Below are 26,105 nucleotides of genomic sequence, written 5' to 3'. Positions count from 1 at the left end.
ATTTTAAGTTCTTGATTTTGGACAACTATTTTGAAAGTGAATGACATTTTTTCCTCTGTTTAAAAAATTTAAAGTCTTCGAACGTCACATGTATAGAGTAGATTTATTCACGTTTGTGTTATTTCTCGTGTAGATAACACAAACGTTAAGTTAGCATAGCTTTTCGTTGTTTTACACTTTATGTAGACACTGGTGTTGTCTGAAACGTAAAGTGAGAATTCTTAGGTTCTTGAAGGCGTCTGTCGCTCCTGAATGACGTCACATATACGCAAATGACATCGTGTGTTTGTTAGAGAAATACTCGTGCGGAGTAAAGAAATAGACCCTGGCCATAAAGGTGGAATAAAGATAAGAAAGGAAGAAGATTATATGAAGTACAAAAGTCAGTAATAATTTGAAATATTAATGAGATAAACAGAAGGGAAGAAATAACAATTATCAGATTAAGAGTAGGTCATGTCTATTTAAATGACATTCTATATTTAATAGGGAGAAAAATAATGATAAATGTGAAAGATGTGGAGAGAAAGAATATGTAGAACACGTATTGATGACATGAACTTGAAAGAGAGAAAATGAGAAAAATAGTTGGAAGGACAGGTCAAGAATGGAGTCTTAAAGGAACATTGGAAAATGAAGGAAACATAATGGATATTTACAGATTAATGAAAGCATTATTTATTTACCTTCAGAATACAAAACAAAAAATTAGAATTTGATAGATGTAAAGTCATGTTGCTACACACTCTTGTACAGTAGGTGGCGGTATGCAACTTAAAGTTGCTTGCGATCCACCATAATGGAAAAGAAGAAGAAGAATACTCGTGCGTTGTACCGTTTCCCTCCATTATTGCAGTGATTTAAATTGTTTACGGAATTCTTGAGCGGTGAGTGAATCCTGCCAGTTATCTGTCATTGAGCCGGCCGGCCACCTCAGCGAGCAGCCATCAGTCACTGGGTCTCAGATGGCGGATGTTAGCGGGGATGCTTCAGCTTCTCCCAGGCAGAGGAGTGAAAGCAGGAGCGAGACTGGAGATGCTGCCCCTGGAAACCAGACCCTGTCCAAGAGGCAAAAAAAGAAGCTCCTGAAGCAGCAGAAATGGGAGGAAGAGAGAGAGCTGCGAAAGTAAGCGCTACACTGCCTCACAGATGGAGTTTCAAATTAACCCTGGTTAGAGCTTGACCAAACTTTGACCGAACTGTCACTTCCGCCGAGGAATCTCTGCATTCCTTTAAAAGAGTTTGCTGATGGCTTGAGTACACCATCAAGCCATCAACAAACTCCCTGGACTCTGAACTCCTTTAATAAATCTGTAGAAACTGACATCCCCGGGGATCGTCTTACCCTACTGAAATTAAGTTTCATTTCAGTATTCCTAAGATCACACCTGCTATTAAACAGCTTTTAGTTTGGGAGGCACATGCAAAGGACTGGATGAGAAGTCACAAGTGTCACATTCATATATTGCTTGAGTTACACTGAGCATTCAATTATCTGATATCAAACTTGTGTCTGAACCAGACAGAGAAGAAAAGAGAGGAAGCAGCAGCGCAAACTGAAACGACAGAACACCCAGCAGGAGAACAGAGGAGATGGTCTGAGTGGCCGGAAACGGCCATGCACAGAGGCCACGCCCAGCTCTCTCAGGCTGCTGGTGGACTGCAGCTTTGATGACCTCATGCTCATCAAGGTAAGCAGGTTGGAAGTCATGGATCCTGGCTGGAAGAAGAACCAGACCTCCTGACTATTACTGCTGCTGCGTCTTCAGGACATTCGGAAGCTCCACAAACAGATCCAGCGCTGCTACGCTGAGAACAGACGGGCTTCACACCCTGTTCAGGTCAGGGCTTCCCATGTCTACATCTGTGTGAGCCTCTGAAATCATGTGCAAGTGTGACACAGCATGTTTTCCCTTTCTTCAGTTTTATCTAACAAGTCTGGGGGGACAGCTGAAGCAGAGCATGGATGAAAAGGACAAAGGATGGGTGAACTGGAAGGTACCTGCAGCCGGCCCTGCTGCCTGTTCTGGAAGCAATTAACGGGTTTTAAATGTTATCCTAACACACTTCTTTTTATAGCAAGTTGGTTAGCAAGTCTCAGACATACACCAATCAGAATCTGCCATATTGTATTAACAAAAACTCAAAGATACGTTGGAATGGACTTTGTAGAACTGGGTTGGAACACAAAAGACAGCAGAGTAGATGAGGAAGCCAGTCCTCATCTTTCAGAGGCATTCTTGGTCTGAATAGTCGCTAAATCTAGCGACAAAGTCAGTGGACTGACTATTGTTAACCACAGATGTGCATAAGTGACCTGGTTGATTTGTCAGGCAGTACTCTCTGACAGCAGTGCAAATGGGAATACTGACCTTTGTGGAAGTAGATAAGATTGGTTTCTCATGTAAATGTCAGCCAATCACCCAATCAGCTGATTTGTTGGGTAATAAATCAGCTCAATAAATCAGAGCTGATTTATTGCTGCACCTCTAGTTTTAATCAAAGATTAGACTTAAATTTGATTTTGAAGTGTGGTGTGAAAGTCTTCAGTCTTTTACTTTTGTTACTTTGTTGCTCATTTTTAGCCAATCTTTTTTTTCAGAGAATCTGCTTGATGCATAGACTGTTTAACATTGCCCCAGAGTGAAGGTGGGAGAGTTTCCCCACTACTCAGTCAGCATGGCCATTCTTGACATAATGAATTTGTTCTTTTAATGATGAGTTTGAGCTGTTTATTAATTTCTTGGTTGTTGCTGTTTATGTTTCTGGAGAGAAATGGAAAGAGGTTGGTCATGTGATGGTGATGTAGCACAGCTGCAGTGTTGTGTGCATATCTGCGTGCTTTGTGTTCAGGATATCACCATTAAAGCAGAACATTACAGTGAAGTGGTGGCTAAGGATGAGCTGGTGTACCTGACCTCAGACTCCCCCAATGTAGTAGAGGAGCTGGACCATAAGAAGGCCTATGTGATTGGAGGCCTGGTGGACCACAACCACCATAAGGTGTGTCATGGTCCGCAGCTGCTGCAGGTACAGTCATCAGCTCACTCCTGGGATTAGGTTGACCTGCAGGGATCTGTGTTGCAGGGCATTAGTTATGAGCGGGCGAAGGAGCTGGGGATCGGCCATGCACAGCTTCCTCTGAACAGTTTTGTTAAAATGAACAGTCGGAAGGTTCTGGCGGTCAATCATGGTAAGTAGTGACATTCATTGATGACAAACAAATCCATATGATAAAGATATAGGATGGAGGATGTTGATTTTAATTGCTACTGTTGAGCCATTTTTGACTCAATTTGGCCATATCTTTAGATCAATTTACCGAAACAAATATTTCCTAATATAGGAGCTTTTCTCACTGAATAAAGGAAAAGTTGTATTTGTCTTCATTTTCACGGTGTGATAATGCTGCTGAAATAAAAGAGACTATTTTTGATTTACTTTAAATATTATGGAAAAGTCCAATACTTTTTCTCCCTTATTTCAGGAATTAAACTCCATCATTTAGATTAATCACAACCTTTATTTCTTGTAATTTTGAAGACTATTGTTGAAACCCCCAAATTTTGTGTCTCAGAAGATTAAAGTATTACATAAGATAAAAAAATAATTTTAAATAGAAGTATCAGACTTATAAAGAGTTTGCTTATGTCTATGCACTCAATAGTAGGTTGGGACTCTTTGCATGAATTACTGCATCAGTGCAGCATGACATGGACAACAACACTCCATTGGTTTTCTTTAAGTACTATTGCAAGTAGATGTAGAAAGAAATTAGCATATTTACGTGAATCTGACTCAGATATGAAATATGAGCATCTTATTGGAATAGTTATTTCTGCTCCAGTATTTAGTGTTGAGTTCTCATTTGTTCTCCAGTTTTTGAGATCATCCTGGCTTATCTGGAGAAGGGCAGCTGGCAGGAGGCTTTCTTCACCGTTCTGCCTCAGAGAAAGGGAGCCGTAGCCGTCAGCCAGGATGGAACAAACCGCCAGGAGAACCAGGATGATGACGAAGATCCCGGTTCTTACTCGGACCTGGACGCAGCAGAGCAAACAGCTATTGGAGACCAAAACTGACTAATGGACACATCCTAGCTTAGTACGAACATCTGAGGAACTGAAAATGTGAAGAAAAAAAAAATCATTTTCAGGCACTTTGTTTTACTGGATAGTTATTAATATTTTTTGCTTTGCTTTAGGGAGAAATTATGTTTCTCAGCAGTTTTCTGGCATATAATTTTCTTTCTGTTAGACTGTTGTTTGGACCGACAAACAGAAATGTTAGACCTGTGCCAAATTGAATAATTAAAAAAAAAAGAAAAACATATGTGAAAGCATAAAACCAAAACACAACTCTTTTTTGGCATTTTGGTCATCCATTTTGGTAAAAATGAGCTTCAAACCCAACTGAAGTTTATGTTCTGGCTCCTATGAAGTTCACTGAATACTTCAGTTTCTTCTCAGACTTAAGGCATATTTAAGTATTTTTTTAAATGTATCTTTATTGAATTATTTATAATCTTACAAAGAACAACTTAATGTGGACATCAAACAGCACATGAAATAAAGAGGTCATCGAAGGACGGAGACAGAGATGCATCCCATAAAAGAAAAAGTAAATGGCCATAATTTTGAATAACAGGCTACAATTTACCTTGATGAAATGATGAGATGAGGCATTGGCCCAAACCCACCAGCTTTGAACACAAGGACCCCCAAACAAGTCTCTCTACTACAAAATAAGAATGGGGAAGGAATCCCCTGGGGCCATTGCACTAACATGGATTAATCAACTTATTAGGAAGTTAACAGTTGAGAGTTTCTCAGCTAATTTATTTTGGCCAGCCCCAAACCACATTTACCGCTCAGGATAAAAAATTGTCACTGAATCACCTTTTGAGTTTATATGTTAACCATTTTGACCCAAATTTTTGGGCTTTGTAGGGACAAGGCAAGCATTTCCATTTCCCAGATTTCTTGTATAGTAGCTGACCAGTCTTTCAATGTTGGAACTGATACTAATTAATTCACGACGCACACGATCCTCTATTAAAATTTTAAGTGACAGACTGGCGATCTGTTCAAGGTGACCCCGCCTCTCGCCCGGAACGTTAGCTCCAGCACCTCCCGACCAACGAAACAGAAGGGTGTAAAACACCGGTGTCAAACTCCAGTCCTCAAGGGCCACTTTCTTGTAGTTTTTAGATGTGCCGGAGGTACAAAACACTGGAATGAAATGGCTTAATTACCTCCTCCTTGTGTAAATCAGTTATCCACAGCCTTGCTAAAGACCTAATTATTCTATTCAGGTGGTGCAGCAGCGGCACATCTAAAAGTTGCAGGACACCGGCCCTTGAGGACTGGAGTTTGACACCCCTGGTGAAAGAAAATGAGTGGATAAATAATTTTAATATTAAATAATATAATTTCTTCAATAGCTTCCAAATTGTGTGCCCCATTAAGTCAAAATCAGTGTGAAATTGTTCTAGACTGTATAGATGAAGTACACTCATCTTTATTTCAGTTGACCTTTTTTTAAAAACTAATTTTATATTTAAAAATATATATATAAAAAAAGTTCATAAAATGTATTACCTCAGATGATCATCACATTTGTTACCTGTAATGTTCAATTACATAAAATTCTAGGCCAGGTTCTATTTCATTACATGTTCACTTCTTACCTGAAATGTGTTAAATACAACAAATATTTTCTTAAAGTGTGATCTATTTCATAATATTTACCTTTATTGTTTACTCTGAACTGTTTAATTACACATTAAATGTTTAAAGATGGGCTCTTTCATCTGGTTTGCCTGTTAAATTAAACGTTTACTGCAAAATGTCTGATTATATAATTGTTTACTTTAATCACATAAAATCTTTATGAAAACACAGCAGCGGAGGCTCCAAGTTGGAGAGGCTGATGAGAAAAATCCAATCCAAAAATCCAACTTGAAAACAACTTCGATGCGGTCGGTAACACAATGAAAACGCTGGAATAAAGTTTGTTTTGGTTTGTGGCCTCAAAAGATGGCGCCAAACGACTGCGCGAGACGTAAGTGTCACACGTAGTGACGTCAGTCCTAAAGCTCTATAATAATTATCAGCGATTTCTCAGGTCTCCAACTGGGACATACCCTTTCCGTTTTGTTAGTGTTGTAACGTAGTGTTTTTGAAATTTGTAATTGTGCTCCGTTAATGTTGTGTTTTTGTAATTTGTAATTGTGGTTCGGTAATGTATTTTTGAATTTGCTGAAGTGGTTTGAACCTAAGGGCCACCGTACGTATGTGCACTTCAACTGAATCCACACTTCACAGAGGGGCTTAGGGTGTACACTGAGAATTGAAACTGGGCCCATGATTAGCTACAATACACTGGAAGTACTGGGAGCCATGGTAACCAAGTTACATATTGGTATAGCATAGAGGCATAGAGCACGCTCATAGAAGCTGCTGTTTTCTGTGTGCTTTAAGTTCTTTAAAAGAAGTTTGAATGTCCCAGAAGGCGTTTAAAGTGTTAGCTGAAATAAAGCTCAGAGCGGTAAGAAAGAACCTATCTTTCACATTGTGTTCCTATGGGACCTCATTTTGACGCTTTTAAACGTTGTTTTTACCATATAAATTCTTCCACTTTAATTTATTTACTTTTTACGCTCCTTCTATTATACGGTGATATGAATGAGTGCATAACTAAAATGATTTTGTCTTTGACGGTTCTTAAATTATTGAAATATATTCTGAAGTCTGCAAACACTAGAGGTTTCACTCTATCATCGTTAGTAACTCAACGAAGAAGTCAAAATGAGTTGACTTCTTCTATACTATGCCATATAAAAGGCATGCCTTCACATACTATGTCTTTCATATGTGAAGGCATAGTTCAGTATTATCCCACAGGAACATTAAATGATGTTCTCCTTTTATCCAACTTTCTACAGTTGCTGATGACTGTAGACTGGAAGGATCTCCTGTAGTAGACATTCAGGCTTTACCTTTCTGATATATATGGTTTTGTATTTGTCTTGACTCAATAGCTAAAATGTGCCCTGGTCTTGTGGCTGCAAAATAAGCCCTTCTGCAGAACAGATGATGGTCTCTAAAGTCCATCAAATTGAATTGATGACACTTTACATTTAGACTTTTGGGTCTTGTTGGATCCCTTGGGATTCTTCCGGAGGAAGGAGCTGAAAGGAAGGGGAGAGTCTGTCCCACTCTGCCTAGGCCATCTGACCCTGCATCAGCAAAGATGATAAGCTTTGTTGTGTCACCTCTCAATAAACCAGATTCCTTGGCCTGCTGGTATAAACCTTCTGTTCCTGAGCTGATCCAGTTAATTTTTATGGAATGTTTTTTCAACCCAACCAAAAGGCCATTTCTCTGTCTGTTTTCATCTTGTCAGTGTTGGAGATTCAGCAGCTCCTCTTGTTGGAATTTCAAACTGAATCAAAACCTTTTTCTTTTATGCTGAATTATATGGTGAATTAAAAACAAGGCAGTTTAATTTTAAATAGGTGATGTAACTTGCTTGTTGACACATTTAGACACAATTGCTTGGTTTTCTGTGCCATCCTGTTCAGTCCATTGTGGCCAGCAGTCCATCGTTTAGAGCTTGTCTTTGCTCTGTCTCAGCACTATAAGCACACAAAAGTTGCCCCAGAGAGGTGTCAAGTTTACCTAGATAACCATTAGGAAGAATAGAACCTACTGTTTCTTCTATGTCTTTGTTTACGCTTTAGAGTAGGGAGTGTTTCAGAAAAAGCTTATGAGAATCATCTGGTACTAGATGTTAAAGTTTCAGAGTGCACTGACAAATTTTTTGCAGAGGAACAACAGGCTAAAATGCCATTCGAACCTAGCAGAAAAAGATAATTCATTTTAAAGAGCATTAATTACAAATGAGTTTAAGCTAGGCTTCCCAGACTCGCTCCAGTCAACTAAAGTAAAATCTGTCATATCTTGGGTTGTTTAGTTGGGTTTTGTTCGTTTCTGTGTTTCTTAGTTCCTCTTTTATTTAGATCAGCTATGTTTTGGTTTTACTTTTAGGTGTTTCTAGTTATGTTTATTTTTCTCTAGTTATTCTGACTCTAGTTTAATAATTTCTTGTGTCTATCATTCTTTAGGGTTAGATTTATTTTCTAGTTTCCTGTGCACTTTCCCTCACTCCCTGTGTCTCTATCTCACCTTCTCTTTCCCTCTCCATAGTCTGCCTTCTCCCCCTCCAATCACACCTGCTATCAGTTAGCTCATCAGCCCAGGTCTTTTGTTCAACGGTCAACTTCCCCAGTATTTAAGCTTCTGATTTTCACTCACTCCCCACCAGATCCTTTTGTCTACTCCTGTCATGTCCCTGTGCTTCCCTGTGTTCTCCTTATGTTTCATTGTGTCTCCCTTTGGGTTTTTTTGTATTTTGCCCCGACTCCAGTGATTTCTGTACGTCTTGGTTGATCATTTTTCATTGATTTTGAAATATTATCCAGGCTTCCAGCTCTTGTCTGCATTTTGCTCTGTCCTCTAACACACAAATGTCATTTTAATTAATTTACAATTTGAGGTGCTGTTAACAGCCTCTACTGGTAGCCAGCAGGACAGGAATTGGCTATGATAACCTGTCTCACTTAAATCCTTCTGATGCTGTTTTTGTTTCTCTAATGTTCTCAGGTTTCCTGTCCTGGAGTTCATCTGTCAGTCAAAGATGACGTCTATCTCAACATGTTCTTCATGGATCAATTCCGTCAATCTCGGTGTGTCCCTGCAGTCTTTCCTTTGTTGTTCCATGAGGAGATTACATTTGAAAAGGCAAATATATAAATTTCTTATTCATTTAAGGATAGAAACATACCTGAGATCAGATATGATCACAGATCTCATTTATTACACAAACCATGTGCATATATAGCTTGAATTTCCTATGACATACCAGTTATCTCCTAGATAACTAGTATGTTCAGAAATATCTATCATTGTTTTCCCACAGATTTTTCGGCATGCAGTTGACCCTGGAGAAATAGCTCTACTGCTTGAGTGTAGGTGACTCCTTCTGTTTTAGTTTCTGTGTAATGAATTGTATAAATAGCCAGTTTTCCAGATTGTATTAATACCAACTGGAAAATAAATCTGCTTGAAGGTTGGCTAATTGTGCATTTATTGTTAACAATGGTAATCTCTGCACTTCTTCACAGATGAAACTGTCAGAATAGAACTGGTGCAACTGATTCCTCCAGGTAGGTAACAGGTAACATGTATATGACATATATGTAAGACATCTGTATTCTGGTATAGCCCAAGTATTTATTGTCTTGGGCTTAAATACATATCTGAGTGGTTCCTTGAGTTTGAACCAGTTCTTCAGAGACCTGCTGACTCAGTGTTCCCAGGACCAGAACTAAACAAGGGAGGCAGCATTTAGTTTCTCTGCTGCTCAGACCTGGAACAAACTCCCTGAAAACCTAGCCTGGTAAAAAGCAGCCCCTTGTTTTATGCAATTTCCCTCATTCAGAGGTTTTGGGGTCTCAGCTGTTTAGAAACAATTTCTTCCTGGAGGCATGGACTGCATTGAATTTTAAAATTTTTACCCAATTACTAATTTTTGCCTATGATGTGTGTAAAAGTGCTTGTTTGACACCATTTAGCTTATCAGAAATTGTCTGTGCTGTAAACTACTGTCCTCCACTGTGAAAAGAGAAGAGCTGATCTGACTAAGGTGGCTGTTGATGTTAATTCAATATTTGGAGGTGTGAACTGAACGGCTTCCTTCACTTCCTCCGCTGCTATTGCTAAAACCAGAGGCAGACCTCAATTCTAAAACAGAGCAGAAAAATCAACGTCGTTGTTCAAATCTTCTTCTTCTGTCCACTGATTGGCCTCGTAGAAAATCTACCGGAGACAATCTGGATCAAGGGGAGAAAGACCAGACGGAACTGGAAGCAAGAATTTTTTTGAGAAAAATTGCACAGGAAGGCAGTGTCCTGACTATGAAACCCTGAGAATTTTGTAGACATTTCAATTTTTTAGAAATTACAAATGAAACTTCAATCTAAAGTTTTACTTAATATTTGTATTATGATATACTTTTATGTGTTGTTGCTTTCTTTTTGTTTTTCCTTCCATTTCCTGTAAAGCATTCTATCTTTTTGATCTTCATTTATGTAGAGACAGTGTACTGTTTTTCATTGACCTTTTCAAAGGAAGATGCGCAGTACCAGGTTGTAGCATAAAATGATAATTTTACTTTGCAGTAGCTTGTCTCTGGACAGGTTACTGCCCAGAAACAGGGCAGTGAGTTGATGGTTTATAACCATCAACTTTATTACAAAAGTTGATGGTAATAAACTTTGTCCATCTTTACAGGAGTTCAGAGAAAAATAAGTTTTTACTTAACTCAAAGCATAATGACACAAGGTTGACATAAGTCATTTTCAGATCATGTTCATTTTATAGCTGGAGACACGCTAGCATATTTTGAAGAAGATGCTCGTAGTTTCCTGTTTCCAGAGCCCAAGCTAGTTCCGTCCTTCTCTGGAGTGGACCGAGAAATACTGATGACGAGAGCCGCTCACTTCTTTGTAAGTAACCCAGTTAATCTTTTTTGATGCTGTACAACAATTGTTTCATATCTGATCTGGTGAAAGTAAATTTGTAAACGCTACTATCTTTTCTCCAGAGTATTGTTCCTCGGTTAGAGTTTTCTACCAAGACTACAATTTCTGAGTGTCCACCTGATACAAAGGTTACCACTTACTGTAACACTCCACTGGTAAGAAGAGATACTGTAAATTTAAGCGCATGGAGAAGATCAAGTCACTAGGAAATTCAAAACAAGTGTTTAAAAGTCTGTGAGACATTAGACAGAGAACCAATCAGATCAGTGCATGACATTCCTTTTTGTTATATCTGGGTCTTTTGTAGATCATCCTAAGACTTGCCCTAAAATAATCTTTAAGAGCTTAGTATTTTTGCAAGTTCTTCTTTGCAAAGAATAATAGCTTCATATATTATCAGTTTTTTAAGTCTTGCCACATGTTTTCAGTTGGATTTAGGTCAGGGCTTTGACTTGACCATTCTAACATATAAATTTAAACTGTCCTCACATCATGCCATTGCCCCTACCATGTAATGATTGTGTGTTGATAGTGACATGCAGTGTTGATTTTTTGCCACAGAGTGTATTTTGCACTCTTAGCAAAAACTACAGCTTTTGTCTTGGTTGAGTTGTATGTGTGTCACATACATAGTTGTGAGGCATTCCCTCATTTGTTTCCAGTGGCCAGGGAAAAGAAGAAACAAGAGGCACTCCAACATACCTCAATCTACACCTCATCGGACCGCTGAGGGAGAGAGAAGTGTCAGGATGGCCTCACCTCTGTCGTGCATTTCCAGATCCAAGTACCTGTCTCTGCTGAGAGATGGGAACATCCCCAGTCTGGCTCAACTCAGTATGGGCTCTGCACCTTGCAACCCCACTGACTGGGAGACCACCAGTTCTCAGCCCGTAAGCACCCAAAACAGCTAAAGTTGACTGTTGGAAAAAAAACTAAATCATGAATTAACCATCATTTTCAGGCAGCAAGGGCCAGAGATGAGCTGTGTGGTGCTTCTCCATGCAGCATATCCTACTCTTTCACTCACAAGAATTTTTCTCTTGTTGCCTGTTCAGTCCAGATGTTCTCTGAACGTTCTTCTTTCCATAGGCATTTCCTGTGCCTATCGAAGGCACAGAAAGTACAATACTTTCTGGATTTGTCCCATCACAACAGATTAGCATTGTACTAATCTGTTTTATACATTGAAATGAAAGGCAAAGCATACATTAGAAAGCAGTTTAAAAAAACAAATCCTCAACTCACTTAATGAAGATTGTTAGTGATGTTCAATACCAGCAGTAGTAGTAAGTAAAACTTAAGCTGGTGTAGGTGATACTGACCTGACACGATACTTTGTTCAAAAACACCTAATGTGCCTGGTAGATTTAAAAATAGTGGTGTAATTCAAATCTTCTTCATAAAGAACACAAAATATCACTTGTGTCTTCACTGGTATTCAGTTTTAACTCATGTAAATTGAGGTAGCAGCTATAGTAATAGCCAGATCATTCTAACAGCAATCATACAAAATATGTATTAAAATGGTGTTGAAAATAAAGAAAAAATATTAGTGAAGTAATAACTACAGAATGCTTGTTTATTAACTACTATAAAATAAAGCTGAAATAGCTCCATGCATGACTTTTACAATTTGCCATTTTGTTTATCTGAGTGAGTGATTCATAAACATGATGATATTTGAATATATATATACATATTAGATTCATACATATAAATGTATGTATGTATAATCTGTAGTAATAGATTATGTTATGCTGTGTTTAGGTGTTATGTCCCTACTCATTACACACTTAGTATCTTCCATCTGGAAGAAATAGCAGTTCCTTGTCAACCCTGTCTCATTTAGGCAAAATCTCAATATTTTAGCTTTCTAAAGTGACATAATCTCAAATGACTGAAGTATGAAAAGATCTATGTTAGAAGTGAGTGTGTCTGTGGTTGTTTTACTCTGTGTTACCTACTAATCTGTCCAAGGTGTACAGCACCTCCCAAAATGTTCACGTTGATATTTTTCTTACACAGCTGTGGATTTTTTGCTGCTCTTGTTTGAAAGTCTTCACCAGTCTTTGCTTTCAGATGCCCTCACAATCATCTGTTGACAATTTTCCTAGATTTATACTAGTGGCTCACTCCTCAGGACAACTCTATCCAGGTCCTTGGCAGACAATGCTTTCAGCATGTAATGGTGCACTAGAGGGACCCAGAAATTCAGCCACGACACAGGAGTGAGCAATAACTCTGATATTTATTAAAAGGCAGCTTAAACCAGGCACAGGATCATCAGCTGCAGCACTGCGAAGGGGGGCGAAAAGGAGAGGTTGATGACCGGAGAAATAGCAACAAAGGGGTCTGTTAGCGTGTGTGTAAAGGGAAACACTAACCTGGCGTTCAGTAAATGTGGGGATCGGCTGAGGAACAAGGAGTGGAGCAGATGCTGCGCTGACGCAGAGCTAGGGATGAAGTGCCTGGGGAGGGAAGCGCTGATGCAGGGCAGCGTGCCAACTTGTGGGATCAGCAGAAGAACCAAATCCAGATCCTGAATCCTAGTCAGACGGGCAGAGGTCATACACGATCGGGGCAGAGAGCAGAATCCGTGGGAGTGGGCGAGAGCGGAGTTACAACAACAGGCGTGGGTCGAGATCCTCATGTTTTTTCCACTACAAAAATACGATATCTTCCCAAGTATTTTTGTCTAGTTTCTAATGCAAATATCTTAGTACACTTGAAATAGGACAAAACTAACTTACAGTTACCTTTTCAGCAAGAAATATCAGCTTGTTTCTAGTCAACAATTCCTTAATATTGATGAAAAAGAACAAGTTACACTGGTAGCTTATTTCACTTATAACATGGGGAAAATGTCTTGTTATAAGAGAAAAAATCTGCCAGTGTAATTCATACTTTTTTAAAATCCATTGTGTACCTAAAACAAGATCAAATTTCTTGTTGAAAAGTCATTTCAAAGTTAGTTTTGTTTTAGTTCAAGTTTACTATTTCCACTAGAAACTAGACCAAAAAATCTGAAGATTTTGTCTTTTTGCAGTGTCCAAGAAAGCCATTGCAAATGAAACAACCTTTTCTGCATACGTCACACGCGTTTTGTTCATAGTAAGTATATACTTAACATATATATAACATCAAATATCAAACCTCTGCAACCATTCTTTGTGTTTTGTTGTGGCACTTGTTTCCTAAGAGACCAATCGAATTATGATGCATTAATACGGGCAATTGATAAGCATCTAAGTGCCTCTTTAACGTTGTCAGCTGTTTATGTGAATTACACGTTGTCATTGACTAAGTGTCCTGTCTGTCCCAGATGATGTCCTCTCGGCTAGGGGCTAGTGTGTCTGCGTCATCCAAATGCTCTACAATGTTTACCAGCCGCCCTTCTTCACCTTTAACCAGGTCTTCCTTCACAGGTAGAAACTCTTGTGTAAACTTGTTGTTGTTGCTGTTTATCACTTTTTACAACTAGATAAGTTATCTCTCCTATTCTAGTTAAAGTTATACTCCACTGTTGACCAAACTCAGTTATCAAAAAGCCTCTCCTTGTTTGATGCAATCAGTGTTCTGTAACCCAGTTCTCCAGCTAAAGATTATTTTCTGTCTTTTATTTGACTTTGCAGTGAGTCATTCCTCTGCTTCCAGAAGACTTCTGCCCAGGAGCTTGGTGAGGACTAACATTTTCTCTTTTCAGTGTTGGTGAACATGAATTATTATGTTGTATAATACAAACTTACAATGTGACTCTGATGAGGGATCAGTACACATTCAGGAGAGCGTTATGCTCCTATTTCTTGCACCCTTGCCCTTCCAGTTTATGGTGTGTTTTATAGTTACTTATGACTGGACCTGTTCATCTCATGCTTTTGTTTAGAGATGTTACAGCTCTGGGTGATATCGTCCAGATGGAGCCATGACTTACTCAAATTAACCCAGATATTTTGTCTTGCTGACCCAAACATAATTAAAAATTAGTTTGACTTGTTAAACTAACTAGTCAATGTGGCACATTATTATTATTATTTGTAATACGTGCAAAAAAGTTATTTTTAAGATTCTAGTTAAACATAACCTGGGTACTCTCCCTCACTTCTTGTGTCTTACTCTCTTTCTCTGTCTCTCCTCTGTCTGCCTTTCTTCTCTCTCCCTCCTGCAATCAGTTTGCCAGTGTACTTGATCCTTTGTTTTAGCATTCAGCCTTCCAGTACTTAAGCTCCTTTTTCGGTCCTTTCATTACTACCCCGTTCTGGTTTGTGTTCCATTAGATTACATTTTGCATTGGACTCTGACTTTCTGTGGGATTTTTGTAAGTTTGTACTTTCATTAAATATTGTTTCATTATCAATTCCACTTCTCTGCCATTCTGTATTTGGGTTCTCAACCAGCCACCACCAATCATGACAGAGATGCTATTTGAGGATTGTCCAAGGCCTTTGTTCATGCAGTGATGTAAATCTATCTGCAGTTAATTGTAAAATGGGGAGGAACCGAACAGGATCTGCAAATGGAAACAAATCTGGCCGGGGTTGACCAGGGAAGTACCAATTAAAGCCACGCTTGTAGAATTAGTGCTGGCCCCTTTGTAGCAGTTTAAATGATCTTTCTAATTAATTGTGGAAATCAGAAGATCTGGAAATAAGTTGCTATTTAGTTTTTTAAATTGTGGAACATTAGACTGGGCTTTTGCTTAATACATCTCCAGCAGACCAGAAACTTGTTCTGAGTTTCTGGTCTGCTGGGACCAGAAACTGTTTAGAAGAGATGCTGTCTAAACAGCTGATTACCTCATGACTTCAATGCCTTTGTGAGCCATCTTTCTTGTTGACAAAGTATCCTGAATTTGCTGGGAAAGCAGAGGTTTGATTGATTCCTGCTGCCATGGACTTAAACTTGGTCTTGTTGTGGACTGGTAAAGGGTAATCATTTTGACAGCTATCTTTATTGATGCTTTATTTTTTGCAGTTAAAATGATTCTTTTTTCATGTTGTAATTTTTTGTTCTTGCTTCAGCAGGTCAGAGGAACATCTGAGTTTGATTCCAGGTATTTAGGAGCGGCTGAGTCCATTGACCCTGTGGCCTTACCACTGTATCTGTCCTACAGAGAACTTCCCCACCACAGCAGGTTTGTTGTAAGTTACAATTACAGCTCAAAAATTTTAATATTGGGAAAAACTTAGTATTTTTCATTTGTTTCAAAAATAAAACTTGTATTATCTGGACTCATTACACATATAGTCTAATATTTCAAGCCTTTATTTTGTTGTGATTTTCATTTTTATGGCTTAAAAATGATAACCCAAAATTCATTGTCACAGAAAACTAGAATATTAAATGAAAGCAACAAAAAAATGAGCATGTACATGACTTGATTGACCGTGCTAAGACACTCCTCCTGGCTCTGATTGGTTGAAAGAGGAGAATTTCTGCAGATGACAATAGAACCACTAGTAGGACCCTGAGGAGCAGGATTTTTTTTTCTTTTTCAGATTTGTTTCATATTATGCTGCTAGGACATAGTGACAGTTTTAACAAATATGTAAAAGAAATTATAATAGTTACAGCAGCATCAATGGAAGATTAATGTAGGCCAAAACATGGAATTTAAAGATTAAAAAAAAATCATTTTGATAGATTTTAAGTAGTAGTCATATTTTCTGATACAGTGATTTATAGGTTTTTATTATCTGTAAGAAATATTGGCTTAAAATGTTTCACTCTGTGTGAGGAATCTAAATAAAAAGAGTTTCATTTTTTCTTTTCAAAATATTCAGATTTTCTGAGCTGTATGTATGGTCTGGTTCTTAAAGTGTAACAAACTCCCTCTGAAAACACCCCAAGCAAATTTTTAAAAATGTCAACAAAGTGAGCAGAACCAAGAGGCAAGTGACAAATCTAGTGACTTTTTTCTGTGTTGTGAAAAACATTTGTGATGTTTCCCAACGAGCAGTGAGAGCTGTGGTGAGCACCTCCTGCTTCCTAATAAAGAAATTGTGATAGTCGTCCAGTTGACAATTGGCATACCATTGCCAATTGTCAAAGAGGTGATCCATTCCATTTATTGCACATTGCAAATAAATCACACATTTGTAAAAATTTACAATGCTGGTAGGGGGCAACCTAACCCTAATCCTACCACCAGGTGGCGCTGAGTGACAAAAAGCTGTACAATTTTTCTCTTTTAAAAGAACTTGCACAAAAATGTCAAAATTTACACATAAACATAAAAATTTAACTCTACATACCTATTTAGAAAGTTTAGCCAAAATGTCTGGGGGTTACTTACACTTTAAACTATGTGGGATAACCATAGTTGAATTTTTTGCTTGTCTGCATTAAGTACTCACAGATCATGGGAAGAACTCCATGAGCAAGTTCGAGGTCTTATAACAACACCAAAAGCTGTACGGCGACTTGCCTATGTAAGTAGTGATATGGGAACAGAGGTGTTATTTGAAGCCATGAAGTAGTCAGTCCGGTCTTAAAAATCTACTTGTATTCTGTTGGCTTCTTCTTTTGTGTCATATCTAAACACTAGATATGACACAAAATATCTAGTGTTTAGATAGATATTTGAAGTAGTTTGAAGATGTTTGAAGATGTCAAAAATCTAACAGCGTTAGATTTTTGACATCTACTTTGATCTTTGATATAATCTTGTGGTTCATTCAAATTCAGCTTTGCAAACCCAAGTAGAGCTGCAATCATTTTTTTTAATAAAGTAAATACTTCTTCTTGGTAAGACACAAACTTACTCAGATTTTTTTTTTCTTGATTGTACTGTCCTGAAGTTTGACATTTTTTATACTTGCAGTATAAAAAATACTATACTAAAATATCATCACAAAGGGATTATATCAGAGATTAAGAAAAATGTTTCTCATTTGCCAGGGGACCACAGTGTCTGAGGCAGAGGAAGTTTTAGCCCGGAGGTTCATTTCTGCAAGGTCATTTCTGCTCTGAGTCTGTAGAGCTCAAATGGTGCTGATCTATGGCTGTGAGTTTTATTACCTATGCTTCAAAATAAATATCATAACATTAATGATGTGGTTCTAGTTAGGCAACATTTGTATAATAAAACAAATTGTAATCATAAATTGTCTTTAAAAATATGAGTTAGGACTAGATTTTATTCTCTCTCAAAAATAATTTTGCAATCAACATTATGTGCCAAATAAAGACCTAAAACATTTAAGAATGGTATTTTCAGACACAGAGTCATAGTCCAGTTCTTTATTAAAGTCTACAAAATTAATGGTATTTTCAGACACAGAGTCATAGTCCAGTTCTTTATTAAAGTCTACAAAATTAATGTCAGATTTTCCCAATTGTAGATTTTGCATGACAGCCTTAATATTCTGCTCCAACATTGGGCTAACTATTAAGAGAAAGCTAGGCAAAGAAAGGCAAAGTCTTTTTTCAGGACTAGTCCTGAAACAAGGACTAGTAGATTAAGAAACATGTTTCTCATTTACTAGGGGACCACAGTGTCTTGCTCACTATCTTGCTCAAGAGAGTCTTGAGCAAGACTATCTTGCTCAAGAGAGTCTTGAGCAAGACTATCTTGCTCAAGAGAGTCTTGAGCAAGACTATCTTGCTCAAGAGAGTCTTGAGCAAGACTATCTTGCTCAAGAGAGTCTTGAGCAAGACTATCTTGCTCAAGAGAGTCTTGAGCAAGACTATCTTGCTCAAGAGAGTCTTGAGCAAGACTATCTTGCTCAAGAGAGTCTTGAGCAAGACTATCTTGCTCAAGAGAGTCTTGAGCAAGACTAAAGTAAAAGATGGGTGAAGAGCATGTTATAAAATATTCTATTACATTCTATTTTCTGATCATAATAATCAAATGTATTATCAAACTTTTTTGTTATAAAAAAGTTTGATAATACATAAAAATGGCAATATCGCAATGTACTATGTACTTACTTCACAATGAAGGGTCCAAACATTGTAGGCCTAAGAAGGTCTTAGGCCGAAAGCCTTAATCATCTTAAAAAGTTAGCACAGAATAAAGATAATACAAATAGACAAAATCTTTTTTGGTCTGATTCTGATAATGAATGTACAGGTCTTGAACATAGCTTCTGCTGACAATTCATTTTGAGCTTTTTGCAGGCGTCAAAGGTGGTCGGCAGGATTGTCTCCATATGTCTTTTTTCAAATTCAGTTAAACACAAAGTTGGTGTGAAGTTTTTATTACTCACACTCTTCGTCGTCTGGATGGAGATCTTCTAACGGTTCTGGAATTCATCTGCAGTGTCTTGGGTTGATCTAGATGCCTCTTTCAAGGATTGAATGATTGACCGTCATACCAGCTTTTCTTGTTTGTGGTGCAAAATTTGGAATCACATCCCAGATTAAGAAATGTAATGAATAAAGTGATATATTTTATATGTGTGCGTGGGTCTGCGTGTGTGTGTAAATAATTTAAAAAGTGAGGTGAAGCTGAACTACTGCTTCTAAGCATTTCTATGCTGAACCAAAGCAAATAAAGCTGAAAATTGAATGTAGTTCTGAAAATTCACGTATTGTCCATTTTTCACTTCTCTTGCTGAGGATAAAGCTTTTTTGGTTACTAAGATTCAAAACTCATGATACTGAAAATGTGACTTGGTTCCAATTTAAAACAACCAGAAACGCTGCTTCCTAGCATTTCTATGCTGTACAAAAGTAAATATGGCTGAAAATTTACATATTGTCCGTTTTATCTCGCTGAGATAGAGCGTTTTTGGTCACTAACATTTAAAACGCATGAAACTCAAAATTAAGACTTGGTTCCAGATTCGAACAACCAGAACTACTGCTTCTCAGCATTTCTATGCTGTACCAAAGCAAATAAGGCTGAAAGTTTAATGTGCTGAAAATTCACATGGTCCGTTTTTCACTTCTCTCGCTGAGAGAAAGGGTTTTTGGGCACTAACATTCAAAACTTGTGAAACTCAAATGTTGACTTGGTTCCAGCTTCAAACAACCAGAACTACTGCTTCTGAGACTTTTTATGCTGTGCCAAAGCAAACAAGGCTTAAATTTGAATGTGGTGCTGAAATTTCACATATTGTCCGTTTTTCACTTCTCTCGCTGAGATAAAGCGTTTTTGGTCACAAATATTCAAAACTCAAAATGTTGATTTGGTTCCAGCTTCAAACAACCAGAATTATTGCTTCTCAGTTTTTTTATGCTGTACCAAAGCAAATAATGCTGAAAATTGAATGTGGTGCTGAAATTTCACATATTTTCCGTTTTGCACTTCTCTCGCTGAGATAAAGCGTTTGTTAGAATAATTATGTATTGTTATCATTCTTACATGAGTAGGTTTAATAATTTGTTTTTCATTCATAGGTTTAGTATTCACACCCCAGAAAGGAAGAGTCTGTTAAACTGTGTGAAAGACAAAACTTGCTTTTTCTCTAAACCTTGAAGCTGCAGCTGCTTCCTAATCTAGAGATACTCGTTAAAGGGCCTGTGTTAGTTATGTGTTAGTTCTGTGTTCACTTCTCTGTTTAGGATGACCCTCCTTTGATTTATTACCTCTACATTCCATCCTTGCTCTGTGTTGTAATAAAAGACTTATTCTGATGCAGAGAGTAAGAACGCATGGTAAACACCTTTGGGAAGTGGTTTGCCATGTTTTCTCCATTTGCAAAAGACTTAATTGAAAACTAAAACGTTGTCTGTGGTTGTCTCTTTATGAAGGTTTGAGAAATAGCCTACCTATCAGCGTTTTTGGTCACATAACATTGAAAACTCAAAAATTTCACTTGGTTCCAGCTTCAAACAACCAGAATTATTGATTCTCAGCATTCTTGTGCTGTACCAAAGCAAATAAGGCTGAAAATTGAATGTGGTGCTGAAAATTCACATATTGTCCGTTTTGCACTTCTCTCGCTGAGATGAAGCGTTTTTGGTCACTAACATTGAAAACTCAGAATTTTGACTTGGTTCCAGCTTCAAACAACCAGATTTACTGCTTCTCAGCATTTCCATGTTGTACTAAAGCAAATTATGCTGAAATTTGATTGTGGTGCTGAAATTTCACAAACTGTCCGTTTTTGGCTTCTCTCGCTGAGATAAAGCGTTTTTGGTCACTAACAGCAAAAAGGCGTAAAACTCAAAATTTTGAACTGGTACAAATTTCAAACAACCAGATTTACTGCTTCTCAGCATTTCCAAGTTATACTAAAGCAAATTATGCTGAAATTTGATTGTGGTGCTGAAATTTCACAAACTGTCCATTTTTGGCTTCTCTCGCTGAGATAAAGCGTTTTTGGTCACTAACAGTAAAAAAGCTTAAAACTCAAAATTTCGAACTGGTTCAAATTTCAAACAACCAGATTTACTGCTTCTCAGCATTTCCAAGTTATACTAAAGCAAATTATGCTGAAATTAGATTGTGGTGCTAAAATTTCACAAACTGTTCATTTTTGGCTTCTCTCGCTGAGATAAAGCGTTTTTGGTCACTAAGTAAAAAAGCTTAAAACTCAAAATTTCGAACTGGTTCCAGCTTCAAACAACCAGATTTACTGCTTCTCAGCATTTCCAAGTTATACTAAAGCAAATTATGCTGAAATTTGATTGTGGTGCAGAAATTTCACAAACTGTCCGTTTTTGGCTTCTCTCGCTGAGATAAAGCGTTTTTGGTCACTAACAGTAAAAAAGCTTAAAACTCAAAATTTCGAACTGGTTCCAGCTTCAAACAACCAGATTTACTGCTTCTCAGCATTTCCAAGAAATACTAAAGCAAATTATGCTGAAATTTGATTGTGGTGCTGAAATTTCACAAACTGTCTGTTGGGTAAATTGTATTATTGGTATTATCAATTATTCGTTGTTCATCTTTATAATATCTTTATATATCTTTATAATGTCTTACTTATATGCCTTTACTTCATTTTACTTCATTTTAATCTTAGTATAAAGAGTGTTGTGCTGAATAACTTTGATTCCTTCCTGAGGCCTTCCTGAGAGAAAGAAGTGACAACCGCTTCCAGCAGAGTTTGCGGCCCGGCCGGAAACTCTGCTCTCCTTGACCTGTTAGATAGCAACAAAGCCGTCACCGTGAAGACATACAACTTGTCTGCTCGACGCCGTGCCTGGAACAGAAGAATCTAGTGTGTAGATAACATGTGTCTAGATAGTGATTGTCATTAGCGCTGCAACTATGTGATGATGTGTTTTCCCCGCCCTTTGAGAGTTGCAGCGCCCAATGTGATAGGGATCCTAAATGCAATAAAAGAGAGGAGCAGGCATATGTGATTTCAGAGCGGTAGGAGATTGTAACTGAAAGCAAGGCGGTAGGAGATTGTAACTTGTGTTTAATTAATTTTGTCTTTGATAGGTGTTCTCTGTCTGTTCTCCTCGCGAGTATTCAGAATCCATCTCTCTTGTCTTTCTTGTGTTTAATTAATTTGTCTTTGATAGGTGTTTGAACCTGACACTGTCCATTTTTGGCTTCTCTCGCTGAGATAAAGCGTTTTTGGTCACTAACAGTAAAAAAGCTTAAAACTCAAAATTTCGAACTGGTTCCAGCTTCAAACAACCAGATTTACTGTTTCTCATCATTTCCAAGTTATACTAAAGCAAATTATGCTGAAATTTGATTGTGTTGCTGAAATTCCATTTTTGGCTTCTCTCGCTGAGATAAAGCGTTTTTGGTCACTAACAGTAAAGAAGCTTAAAACTCAAAATTTCGAACTGGTTCCAGCTTCAAACAACCAGATTTACTGCTTCTCAGCATTTCCAAGTTATACTAAAGCAAATTATGCTGAAATTTGATTGTGGTGCTGAAATTTCACAAACTTCTCTCGCTGAGATAAAGCGTTTTTGGTCACTAACAGTAAAAAAGCTTAAAACTCAAAATTTCGAACTGGTTCCAGCTTCAAACAACCAGATTTACTGCTTCTCAGCATTTCCAAGTTATACTAAAGCAAATTATGCTGAAATTTGATTGTGGTGCTGAAATTTCACAAACTGTCCATTTTTGGCTTCTCTCGCTGAGATAAAGCGTTTTTGGTCACTAACAGTAAAAAAGCTTAAAACTCAAAATTTCGAACTGGTTCCAGCTTCAAACAACCAGATTTACTGCTTCTCAGCATTTCCAAGTTATACTAAAGCAAATTATGCTGAAATTTGATTGTGGTGCTGAAATTTCACAAACTGTCCATTTTTGGCTTCTCTCGCTGAGATAAAGCGTTTTTGGTCACTGTTACGGCTGCAGTGGGTCTCTGCTTTTTCTCCTTTTAGGGTCCTGGAGGCAGGCCTTCTGCAGGTGTTATGTTTTTTCCCTGATTGGTGCTCTGCTGCTTTAAAAGCTGTCATGCTGCAGCAGTCAGGAGGCTTTTTCTCCTCTCCCTCCTCAGAACCCCAGTTGGTTTGGTTTGTACCTTATGATTGAGTTTTGTTAGGTTTATTTTGCGTTTGTTTATTTCTAATAGTGATGGTGAGATGAAGCCTCATGAGGCATTGTACCACTTGAGCCAAATGGTTCGAGAAAGGGTTCATTTCTTGAGGCTTCATGTGCACACGACACCACCTACTGGCCAGGTGTACAATCACAGCCCGCTGTATCTTAACACATGTGATGCATTGAATTTTTGTCTATTATGGGTCTTGGGAATGACTTCACAAAAGGTGTACATATGTGTACAATAAAATATTGTTTGAACAATAAAATATTGTTTGAATGTATTCTCTGTGTGTAATTATTCCCAAAATAGTAGTGTCATGTGATATGGCATGTTGTGTAATAATGTTTTTCTGTGACTCTAGAAAAATGGCATGAGCTTAATAAGGCAGAGGACAGTGAAAGTGCTTGTGGAAGTAGGGAGGGGGTAGTGAATAGGCTAATGCTTGTGTAACTTGGATGATTTCATTCATTTTTATTAAGAAACAACAATTTCTCCACAGTTTTAGGTTTCAAATGATTTCTCTTTTTTGACACTACTTCTCCAGCCTTTGAAAAGACACGCTCACATGGCACACATGATGCCGGGTGCATAAATAAATAAGTGCAAGTTTGTACAGATTGGGGTACAGTGACCGATGATTATAGTATAGTATATAGTATAGTAATGAAATACCTTGGCTGGGTGAAGCTCCAGTTTCCTCCCTATTCTCATGCAAGGCACGGTAGTGTCTTAACATGGATGAGGTGTTATTATTGTACCCCAACTCCTTGGTGCACAATAAACACCTCACCTTTACAGAAAATAAGAAACAGTGAAAAATACAGTTCCTCATAAGCAAACCTAATGCATCTGCAAATGTTCAGTTCACCTTACCTCTCGCTGGCTCCATCCTACTCCTATCCTGTCTTCATGCTCCTAAATCTCCTATCTATCTATCTCTCTCCTAAACTCTCCAAACACCAAACTAACTGTCTCAAACTAAATAAACATTATCCAAACTCTGCTATCCAAACTATCAAAACTCTATCCACTCTCTCAACTGACCGCAACTCGCCTACAACAACCCACATTTTGAATGGAGCCTGTGGGGTTTATAAAGCTGTCAAACCGTGCGACAAAATCTGAGCCATTTCCCGAAGCAGTCACGTGGTACAGCTGGGCAGCGAGGCCTCGGACGTCATCGTTTTCGGCTCCTCCCCTAAATGAAGCAAGCCTCGATACGCGCTTTACGGAAACGCCCCCTCCATTACTCGACACACGCCTCGAAGCCTCGGCTCATCACGTAACATCACTAATTTCTAATTGGTTATGGGTTTTGTATTAATTTGTTCTGGCTTCTTATTTCAGGTAATCCCTTTTCAGGTTTTACTTAATATAATTTAATAAATTTCATTCTTTGATTAACTCAGAAAATCCTTGTGTGGTCTCCATTAATGTTACCCCACCAAACGAGCCAGGTGGACGTAACATTGTGGGAGCTCGTCCGATTCATGTGGACTAATTGTGCTTAATTGGCCTCATTGTTGGTCTTCAGGTTGCAGTTACATGCCCCTGATTTTGGTTTTCCTGTATTGCAGGTTGTTTGTGGGTTTTTGGGCTACTTTAAGGTCTTTGGAACCTTACTAGATTTTGGACATTTTTTGTGTTCCATATGTCTGTTGTTGGAGGTCCATGAGGATTTTTGCTCTTTTGTTAGAGGGGGGGAGAGAGAAGTCTCTTTGTTTTGTGTCAGGTAAGTGCTATCTGGTGTTTGTTGTTTGGCAACTCCATTTTAGATGACCCTGTTTATTATTTTAGTTTGTTATTTTTGGGCTGGACTCTGGGCTGAGGGCACCGCCGTGGTTTGCTGCCTGACAGGTTTTGGCCTGGTGGGATTTGCTGCCAGCGGTATCTTGGTGCTTCAAGTGCCTTGGCTCTTGGAGGAAGGCCTGAAGACTAGGCTAAGATTAGTCAGGGTTTTGGTCACTTAGTTAGCTGTAGGTAAATGGAGATTTGCCTTTGGTTAGTACCAGTTATGCACTTCCTGATTGTTGGTTAAAAAAAAAAAAATTAAATAAAATAAAAAACCTGAAAAACAAAAGAAAAAAATTGGTATTTTCTGATTAGGTTGGTTTGTTGGATTATTTTTGTTGGAAATGGATACTGTGGGTTCTTTTTTGGCTTCCCCAACTTTAGAACTGTTGGAAAAGCTTACTAAGGAGCAGATTCATCAAGTAGCTGAACACTTTGAAATTGACCTTGGAGCTGCAAAAGGATTTAAAAAACCTCAATTAAGGAGTTTCTTAAAAGACAAACTTGTACAACTAAATGTCTTTACTATTTCTCTTTCAGATGCTGATATGTCAGATGTAACTTCCCGGGGCATAGATTCTTTAACTGGTGCTTCAAAGTTGGATGATGACTCGTCAGGTCCAATAGTATCTCAAGAGTCTCAATTAAAGTTTCAATCTATGAGAACTGAGTTGGAAATGCAGTTTGAGGTGGAAAAATTGCAGCTAGCACATGAGCTTGAGGAGAGAAAACTAGCTTTACAAGAAAAGAGGCTAGCGCATGAACAAGAAGAAAAGAGGTTAGCACATGAGTTGGAGGTTAAGAAATTATCTTTGGAAGCTGAGCGCTTGAAGTTGAGGTCTGAGGGCAGGTTAAGTGGTGGATCTTTTAATCTGTCTCAAGGTGGTGATGGGTTTTCTGGACATAACTTGGTTAACATGTTGAAGCTGGTACCCAAGTTTAATGAACAAGATCCTGATGTGTTTTTCTCTTTGTTTGAGGACATGGCAGAGGACAATGAGTGGGGTGATCTCGATTGTTCCATTCTGCTGCAAAGTGTGCTGGTGGGTAAGGCCCAAGAAGCTTATGTTTCATTAACTTCAGCTGAAAGAAAGGTATACAAATCTGTTAAAGAAGCTGTTTTGAAGGCTTATGAACTGGTTCCTGAACATTACAGGCAACAATTTAGGAACTGCAGGAAGGCTGAAAAACAGACAAATACAGATCTAGTCAGACAACTAAACACCCAGTTTTATCGTTGGTTATCAGCTGAAGGTGTGAAGGAGTTTGAATCCCTTTGTGATTTGATGGTGTTGGAACAGTTC

General features: G+C 38.1%; 2 protein-coding genes across 7 annotated transcripts; both read left to right on the top strand.

Annotated features, from left to right (window-relative positions):
* The first annotated feature begins 792 nt into the window (after window positions 1-792).
* Window positions 793-5,033, top strand: trmt10a (tRNA methyltransferase 10A). Its single transcript, XM_044097793.1, has 7 exons — window positions 793-1,126; window positions 1,523-1,691; window positions 1,770-1,841; window positions 1,924-1,998; window positions 2,854-3,003; window positions 3,088-3,193; window positions 3,880-5,033. The coding sequence occupies exons 1-7, from the start codon at window positions 966-968 to the stop codon at window positions 4,077-4,079; spliced, it is 933 nt and encodes a 310-aa protein (XP_043953728.1). The 5' UTR covers window positions 793-965; the 3' UTR covers window positions 4,080-5,033.
* Window positions 5,034-6,177: 1,144 nt separating this feature from the next.
* spata6l (spermatogenesis associated 6-like) lies at window positions 6,178-18,997 on the top strand. 6 transcript variants are annotated; one of them, XM_044097791.1, is made up of 13 exons: window positions 6,333-6,401; window positions 6,480-6,546; window positions 8,664-8,801; window positions 8,980-9,028; window positions 9,185-9,226; window positions 10,443-10,567; window positions 10,666-10,758; window positions 11,266-11,493; window positions 13,926-14,028; window positions 14,236-14,279; window positions 15,622-15,734; window positions 16,950-17,031; window positions 17,501-17,860. In XM_044097791.1, exons 2-13 carry the CDS (start codon window positions 6,499-6,501, stop codon window positions 17,570-17,572), a joined length of 1,137 nt encoding a protein of 378 aa, XP_043953726.1. In that variant the 5' UTR covers window positions 6,333-6,401; window positions 6,480-6,498; the 3' UTR covers window positions 17,573-17,860. The 6 variants fall into 6 exon arrangements, 5 of the variants coding, with proteins under 5 accessions (XP_043953727.1, XP_043953726.1, XP_043953724.1 ...); XM_044097788.1 differs by lacking the exons at window positions 6,333-6,401; window positions 6,480-6,546 and adding exons at window positions 8,126-8,435; window positions 18,722-18,997 and having other exon boundaries at window positions 17,501-17,606; XM_044097792.1 differs by lacking the exon at window positions 6,480-6,546 and having other exon boundaries at window positions 6,178-6,401.
* Window positions 18,998-26,105: the final 7,108 nt, after the last annotated feature.

The sequence above is a fragment of the Gambusia affinis genome, linkage group LG18 (assembly GCF_019740435.1).
Source record: "Gambusia affinis linkage group LG18, SWU_Gaff_1.0, whole genome shotgun sequence".
Lineage (NCBI taxonomy): Eukaryota > Metazoa > Chordata > Actinopteri > Cyprinodontiformes > Poeciliidae > Gambusia > Gambusia affinis.
This window is presented reverse-complemented; position numbering and strand designations above follow the sequence as displayed.